At 59.6% G+C, this 8552-nt stretch overlaps 1 protein-coding gene across 1 annotated transcript in view; it reads left to right on the forward strand.

Annotated features, from left to right (window-relative positions):
- Positions 1-5387, forward strand: part of KCNQ4 (potassium voltage-gated channel subfamily Q member 4) — an 87788-nt gene extending 82401 nt beyond the window's left edge. The window contains exons 15-17 of the mRNA XM_019512073.1: positions 2877-3008; positions 3881-4016; positions 4660-5387. Of these exons, the coding sequence (XP_019367618.1) occupies positions 2877-3008; positions 3881-4016; positions 4660-4878 (487 nt within the window). The 3' untranslated portion in view covers positions 4879-5387. The remainder of the gene's footprint in view (positions 1-2876; positions 3009-3880; positions 4017-4659) is intronic.
- The last annotated feature ends 3165 nt before the right edge of the window (positions 5388-8552 follow it).

The raw sequence follows: 8552 nt of genomic DNA on the forward strand, positions 1-8552 counted from the left end.
CCCTGGGCTACTCGGCCAGAGCAGCGAGAGGGCCTGGGGCATCTTGCCGGTGTCCCCCAGCTGAAGGGGTGGGCTGGGGCTTCCTTGGGGCATTTTTCAGGTGGTTGCTGCTGAGAGGACTGTGCATCTCTGGCCTTAATACTCGGGCATCTCAGGCCAGCCCAGGGAGCACCGTGAAGGCAAGAGGCATGGGGAGCAGGGACGTCACTGCACTAAATACTCAAAGCCCCCAGATGAGAGGAAGTCCCAATCAGGGAAATGACGCCTTTCCCGCTCATCAGAGCACAGGTCTCAGAAACAGCAAACTTCCCCTCTCCAAATGAAAGCCGTATTCACCCCAGCCCAGGCCTCTTGCAAAGCTAAACTGGGGCTTGTCCTCTGTGTAGGGGACTCTTTGCTTGTGTCCGTGCCTGCGATGAGCTTGGAGAACAGCAGCGAGAGGGGACCAAGGGAGAGGGGCTTGTCTAGATGGGAGGCTTCTGCCTGGGGCGCTTGCCCCAGCCCCTCGGCGCTGCCTTCTCCGTGCCGCTGACAGCCAGCCCCTGCTGGCTCTCGCTCCCCCACTGCCTCATTAATTTACCAGCGGACGGGCTTTGTTTCCCGGTGAAGCTCCTGACACAAATAGGCCTGCGAAGCATCCCGGTGACAGCACAGGCCATCTCCAGTTCACACCCCCAAGGAGGCAGCTGCAGGGAGCAGAGGCTGGGCAGAGAGGCCACTTTCATTGCCACTTTTTTTTCCTGGATGAATTGTTTCAGTCCTCAAACCCAAGCGCGTGTCCCAAAAGAAGGCTAGGCAGCTGCGCCCACCGCAGGCTGTGCTCTGCCTGCCTTTCCCCAGCCATCCCAAGAGCTGTGGCACCTAAGAAGAGACCCCTTTGCCCCAAGCATGTCCACCACTCATGCCCACCATCTTTCCTCCCCAACCCCTGGGGTGGCATCCCTAGGGGTGTCAGTGCCGAGGTTGCAGAAGAGGTGGGATAGGGGTGGGGAGGTAGGTTGAAAAGCCACCTTGTCTCCACCGGTTGCGCTCTGGTGTGGAAGTGGAGTGCAGTAGGAGCCGGGATATCTCATGAGAGCTGATGCCAGGACTCCTGGCTTCTCATCTTCGCTCTGGGAGGGCAGCAGGACCCTCATGGCCAGGATGTTGGGGGTGTGAGGCACTTAGGACTAGGTTTTATACCCCCTGGTGGGAGGAAAAGGAGGTTTTTGTGGTTAAAGCGTAGCAGGGGGCTAGGATTTTGGAGCTCCTGGGTCCATTGTAGATGCAAACCACTGTTTTCAAAGTGCAGCTACCCCAACCTAGACTTCTTGTTCTCCAGTGGTGCGCACAGGTTGGACACTTGCCCGCCCAGCAAACGGCACTGGTGCCTGCATCTGGACCTAGACAGAGACCTTGTCTGGAGTGAGGGCTTGCCTGTACTTAGACGGGGCAGCTGGCTGGGCGAGACCCCCCAGCAGAGATGCATCACACAGAGATGTAGCTCCCTGGATGTAGTGAGCTCGCCCTGCAGCCTCAGACCCCGGTCTGTGGCCTGTGCCTACCAAACGAGGCTCATTAATTGGGGCCACTTAGTGCAAGCTGGAGGAGAGCACGGGTCCAAGTCCCCAGTGCCTCGTACGCCAGCCCCGCTGCTCCGGCTCTGCTGACGGGGAGTTATGAAGTTATCCATCACCGCCCAGAACAGCCCTCGCTAACAAACCTTCCCTGCCAGCTTCTCTGCCCCTGCTGTGTAAGCAGCATTGTGGCTAATTGCTTGACAAGGGGCAGGTGACTGAGGAGCAGCCGCTGGCAGGGAGGGAGCCAGGGGCTGGGCCCTTCTCTCCTCCTCCTCGCTGCTTGAGGCTGACTCCAAGGGCAAATACAGCAGCCAGGTTCTTCCCACTGTGGAGCTTGCATACAGCTAGCTAGTAACGCATCTGGAGCAGGGGTTGTCAACCTTTTCAGACTCAGGGTCACCCCTTAAGGCACACCTCGGCAGACTCGAGACACCCCGTCGGAAAATGCCAGCTCTTAGTTTTGACAACAGACAAGCAGTAGAGCAGTGCTTCTGTTGCAGAGAGCTAGGAAAGACCATGGCAGGGCGGGGGGGGGTTAACACTCGGGATTCCCGTTCAAAATCTCCAGGTTTATCTTTGCACATGTAGCAGGGCTAATGTTGCATGGCACCCTCAAAGGGATCTCGAGGAACCCCGATTGGAAATCGCTGCTGTAGACCCTCTCTCTGCTCCCCAATCACCTAGGACCTGCAGCTGCCCTAGGCTCCCAGGACTTGGGCTCCAGGTTGTAAAGTCAGCACCGCTCCCCTGGGACAAAGGCAGCAGCCAGGAGGGCAGGCTGCTGGCTCCTCTCCTGGGAGTCGCATGCACAGTTGGGCAGTGCGTACCGAGCAGGGCGCAGCCTTGCACGCACAGGGAGGGGGTGGCAGGAATAGCCCCAGGGGCACCCAGCTTTAAAGCAGAGGCTTTAGAGATGGTGTTCGAAGCAGGACACATTCCCTGCCAGACCCTCCCAGCTGCCGGCAGTCACAGATTTAAGGATGCCTTTGCAAAAGGAGGTCATGTGTGGCAGCCCCCATGCGCCTGGCTTGTGGTTCTGCCTGTGGTCCTTGCTTTGTCCTTGGTAGCAAACCTGGGGACTGGGTCTGCACTGGGCCATGTCCCCAGCCACTCCAAAAGGCATGGTACCTGATAAGAGACCCTCCTCCCCATCAGAGACCCACCCCTAGAGGCAGGATGGCTCGGATGAAGACCTTTCTGTTAACCATGGTCTCCCGCGGCAAACCCCTGAGCCAGAGGGGTGCTCTCAGGCAAGCGGCAAGTCATGGGGTCCTCCGAGCTACCCATGGCTCATGCCTCCTGTGTTCCGCCCCCCAGGATCCTGAGGTTCCTGGTGGCAAAGAGGAAGTTCAAGGAGACCTTGAGGCCCTATGATGTCAAGGACGTCATCGAGCAATACTCGGCCGGGCACCTGGACATGCTGGGCCGCATCAAGAGCCTCCAGTCACGGTGAGAGCATCCCGCGTGGCCCTACGGGGCCCCTGCTGCATGCAACGATCCTACGGGGAGAGCTGTTCCCATCCCAGGGGTCCTGGCTGCCTTCCTGCAGCCTCCTCCTGTGCAGGACTTGGCTCTCATATGACCTGCTCTGGGGGGGGTGAGAGGATGAGCGGGGAAGTGGTGCAAAACTCAGCTGTCAGGAAGTTGTACCATTCCCTGCACTCCTTTGGGAAGTGGGTTAGCCATTTCATCTCTTCATGACCAGAGACTCTCTGGAGTTTGCTAGGGGCTTTCCTGTTGATGCCTACATCTAGGACCAGCACCAGGCTGATGGGTAGCAGGACAAAGCCCCGAGACTGAGAGACTTGTGGCCTTTTACACCGGCAGCCTTAGGTTGGAGCGGCCCTCTCCCCTGCCATATCCCCGGTGACAAGGGTCAGGAGGCCAAGGACAGTGGCAATTAGCTGCTAATGCTCTGAGCCCGATGCCCCCTTCCTTGGCCCTTTGCACAATGGCCACGTGAAGTCTGTCTGTGTGGCAGCCTGGGCCATGCTGCATGCCATCTGCACTGCTCCGGCCTCAGCTGCACTCTCCCCTTCACGTCACTGCACAGACTTACCCTGCAACATCTCAGAGTGCATGATGCTGCAGCCCCGGGCAGAGTTGTGCCCGCAGGGGATGGGAAGGATCTTGCGTCCATGCATCATGCAGCCGCGTGCATGGTGGGGGGCTGTGCATCTTGCTCGGCTCTGGTCCCTATTCAAGACCAGATGTGAAGCTGGAGGGCTGGCTGGTTCTGGCCCTGGCCCTGTCCAGCATATTCCCAAGCCTTGGAAAGTGAAGTAACCCCCTGCCCCCATGTGCTGGCTTCCCACGGACAGCGTGGATCAGATCATAGGGAGGGGAGCCATGCCGCTCGACAAGAAGATCCGGGAGAAGATGGAGAAGCCTGCGCTGGAGGCAGATGCGGTGGACGATCTCAGTATGATGGGGCGTGTGGTCAAGGTGGAGAAGCAGGTACGGCCGGGGGCCAGGGTGGCATGCACAGCACCTAGCGTGGCTTCCAAGAGCATGGCACAGCCCAGTGCATGTGCCTGGCTCCTGCTTCAACCCTGTGGAGGGAGGTGTCCGCCAGAGCAAGGTGTCCGTCTGTCCATCCAGTGGTGGGTGGAAGAAGGTGGTCCACAGTCCCGTTTCAACCACGGTACTTTTCTCCAGCAAGAGCAGGGTAGGAGCTAGGACGCCTGGGTTCCCTTCCTGCCTCGGGGGCAGCGAGGTTGAATAGAGAAGAGGTGGGGACTGAATCGGGCTCCTGATGCTGCTACATCCTAGCTGTCCTCAGGGAGCAAACCCCTCATGTCCCATCTCTCTCTCAGGCTCCCTGTCATGTGGGCCTGGCTCCTGCCTCCTGGGTCTGGCTCCTTTGTGCCCACTCTCCTAGGAGCACAGAGTGGGCAGGGGTCTCCCAGCCTGCTTAGCCCAGTTGCCTCATGGCAGCTATGTCTTCAAGGAGTCCTCCAGGAGTGCTTTCATGCGGGACTTCACAGGGCTTGAACCCAGCCCTCCAGAGCTGTGCTGCCCCGCTGAATCTGGGGACCCTGTCCCCTGCAGCCCCAAGCCGAGGCTGAAATCCTCTTCCTCCCTCCCTGTTCCCCACCAGGTGCAGTCCATAGAGCACAAGCTGGACCTGCTCCTGGGCGTCTACACCCAGTGCCTACGGAAAGGCTCCACTAACTCCTTCAGCCTGACCGCCATGCCGATCCCTGCCCTCGACCCCGACATCACCTCCGACTACCACAGCCCCGTGGACCACGAGGACATCTCCATGTCCGCCCAGACCCTAAACATCTCCAGGTCGGCCAGCACCAACATGGACTGAGCGGGCTTCCTCGCATGGACGGGACAGCCCCAGACGGGGCAGAGCCGGGGCAAGGGGCAGCCCCCTTTCTGCAGACAGACGGGTGCCGCGCGGGCAGGCGAGAAAGCTGACCCCGGGCCCCACCAGCTCCGGACTCGCAGGGCGGGCTTGGGGCCTCCAGCCTCGTCGAACGGGTTCTCAACGCACCTTGATTTTACTTGAACAAGTCTTCCTTCCTGGACACGCGGGAATTATTAAGCCACTAGTATTCAGCTGAGGGGAGCCACGTGGCCACGCGGCAGCCACAACAGGGACGCGGTAGAGAGGACAATGCTCGTGGCTTCGCCGAGGGTTACCCCTGCTCCCTCGAAACCACCCCTAGCAAGAGGAACTCCGGTGACTTGCTCGGGGAGCTGAGATGCTCTTTGTTTTAAGCAACAGACTCCAGACTTCGGTCTTCCTGGGCAGCCTTCTCTTCCGAGGGAAATCCACCCCAGCCTGCTTCCAGACAGGCGCATTTCAACCCAGGCCTCGAACCACCCAGAACCAGCCCAGGCCCCTTGTGGTATCTCCCGCAGCCTCTCGGGCGGCCATCGACCGTGGCCACCCCTGCAGCCAGGAGGTACCGCAGGCGATGAACCGTGGGACCTCGCCACCGGTCTTTTCCTTCCAAGCGGTGGCTTGGGCTGGAGGCTTCTGCCTGGAGCCAGCCTCGGAGTCAGCTTTGAAACAGGGTAAAGTCTGGCCGGGAGCTTCTCAGCAGCGAGGTGGGCGGCTCCGACCTCTTCGCTGATGTCCTCAGCACCCCTCCGGCTCTGGGGGTCATCCCTGGAGCTGGAGCTGGGATCTCATCAACAGCTATGCAAGGCTAGGTAACCCTTTCCTTTCCAGTGCTAAACAAGGGGCATTGCGACTTAATTGAATGTGTTTTTTTTTTTTTTTTTTCCTTTTCTTTTCTTTCCATGTCTAGGAAGTAGCTGGGGCACGACCGGGTTCTCCCTCAGGAGGCCCGGTGAGTTCGTCCCCACCTTTCCTATCTCTTAGCTGGCAGGGGCACCGTCTCCTGCAGCCGTGACTGTAACTATAAGCACAGTGGAGCCTTCTGCACAGCAATGCACGCTCTGAGGGTAACCATATATGCAACAACGTTTGAATATGCAACCTTATATCCCGGCAGGGGTAGGGATGACTAGCCCGTCGGCCTAGGCAATACGCATCTATCTGTGTGTGGGTGCATGGTGTGAGTGGGTGAGCCCACGCCTGTTGGTGGCTGGGTTTCGCAGGATGATGGGATTCTGCTCCTGGTGGAAAGGGTCCCGTTGCCTGTGGGGCAGAGCCGCGCGTCGGGCCAAGTGCCGGCCTCGCTGCATGTGACGTGCGTGGAAATGCAGCTGGCTGGAGGTCCGTTGCTGGAGGAGAGTGTGCGTGTGTGTGTGTGTATGTGTGTATGTGCAGGCAGGAGAAGGAGTACTAACACTGTAGCATAGCTTTAGACCTTCTCTTCCCCACCGCCGTGGGGCTCCCAGCTCCCCCTCTGCTTCCAGATGCCTCCAAGTGGCATGCCGGGCACTGGTAGTGTAGCGTGCCCAGTACCTCCGTACCTCGCTCCCCCAGAGGTTGTTCCCCAAACTGGATTGCTCCTCCCACAGCTGGACACACGGCTTCACTTTTCAGTGGGCCAGCCCCAGTACTTCACCCCTGCTGCCTCCACCCATCCATCCTTCCCTGCTAGATTAAGACCCATCGCTACCGTATCTGGGGAGGAAATTGCTCCCAAAGGCCCCCCGATGCCCTGGTGCATCCTCTGGGCTCATGAGTATTTGCAGAATACCTTTCAGCTGGTGGCTGCACGATTTTTCATTGGCTGCTCTGCTCCCATCGGTGTCTGATTAGTTGTTTAACCACGTGGCATCATTGTCCTGCCATGATTAGATGCCTGAAGTGTTTTCAAGTGGAGTGACCAGGGCCCTTGCCTTGTTTTTCAGGTGGAGGAAGGGTCCCCACGCTCACAGCCACAGCTAGCAGGCCACCAGGGCTCGGTGTGGTACATTTGATGGGGAAAATGCTGGGGTGTCAGGTTTTATCAGCATAGAGCTATTCCCATGGGGACTTTCCCCCCTCAAGGTCACAGACCCTGTAGCTCAGAGAGCAGCCGTGTACACACACGTACACGTGCACGTGCACACAGCCCTGCCTATGTGTTCTTCCACTTTATCCTAACATGAAAATAGCAGCTCCCCCCTTTTGCTTTTTGAATTATAGCTGGGCCTCTTCCAGCCCCAGAAAGGCAGCGAGGCAGGCGAACGGGGAAGCTGAGGCCGGCGTGGGGAAGGGACAGGACGGGAGCAGAGCTGAGAAGCCAGGTGTCCTGGCTCCCAGGCTTGTGCCCTCAGAGGTGGGATGTGATCCCAGTATGCACGGGAGCTAGCTGCATCGGAGCGGGATCCTGAGCCCCTCTGAACCCAAATCTTGCTGGTCCCACCTGCACCACACCAGGTGGACACATCTGTGTGTATGTGGGGGCACGTACCTGCCATGACAGGCAGCCTGTGCTCGTGAGGGGTCTGTCCCAGGGGTCCGTGAGCTCCCTTCCCAAGCAGTGAAGAGTTCTCCCAGGCAGCTCATATGTGCGCCATACCCAGCCCTGCCCTGCCCACCCCCTTGGCACAGTTGGGGGCATCAGGTACTAGCATCCATGGGCATCCCCCGGACCCCATAGTAAGGCTCTCCTTCCTGTTTGTGGGGCCCGGTGGGGGTCATGCACCGGCCTGGGGGAGCGTCCTGAATGTGCATTTATGTGCTGTTAAAGCAACCCCCACCCCTTGGTTGTGGCAAAGGGGTGGGGGTTGCTTTAACAGCACCCAACCTCTGGCTCAGGGCCTGGCCCCTCCCAGGCTGACCTCCATCCCAGCCAGCAGTTGATGCGTGGAGGAGCACAGGCCACCAGGCAGCCTTGAGCCAGCTCCGCCCTGGTGAAAGGACCCAGCTTTTATCCTGGAGATGCCCCGTGCACCCAGGACCATTGCAGCCTGTCTTCCCCTGCCCCACACGCGGCAAGCGCCCCCAAAGCATGGCTGCCATAATAGGCTGGGGTCCAGCTTGCTGGGGTGTCTAGCTGCCTCCCTTACCCCTCTTACACTCCACCCTCCCTGGGCAGAGCTGGCAGCACTCTCCATCCCAGGGGCTGGCTCAGGTCCTATCCAGGTCTCCGTCACCAAGGGGCATCCCTGGGTGCTCTGGGTATTGAGGCCCTTGATGCAAAGCAGGCGCCCATGCTCCATGCAAAAGGATTTCTGTCCCCTTCACCTCCTGTTGGTCTCAACGAGGGGGTGGGGGAGAGAGAAATCAATGCCCCCTTGTAGCTCCCACCAGCTCTGGCAGCACCAGGGCAAGAGAGGCAGCCGGCAGGGAGCTGGCTTGAGAGGGGGCAGGGGGAGGCCATCTGTTCAGCTGAGTCCTGCTTGCATTTCACGCCTAGGTAGTGCATGCTGCCTGCTCCCACCCCCCAGGAGCGCCGACCAGAGCTGGTCTCACCCGAACCTCCTGCATGCTCATGCATGTGTTTGACTTCTGCACAGAGACCCTCGGCCCCGGCCCCGTCACGGCCCCCACTGTACACACGTGTCTCGTGTGTCCAGGCGGGGCGGTGGCGGGAGAGGGGCAGGGGAGGGGGGCAGATTGCGGCGGCTTCGACC

This window comes from Gavialis gangeticus, unplaced genomic scaffold (assembly GCF_001723915.1).
Source record: "Gavialis gangeticus isolate Ggan-Ray unplaced genomic scaffold, GavGan_comp1, whole genome shotgun sequence".
Lineage (NCBI taxonomy): Eukaryota > Metazoa > Chordata > Crocodylia > Gavialidae > Gavialis > Gavialis gangeticus.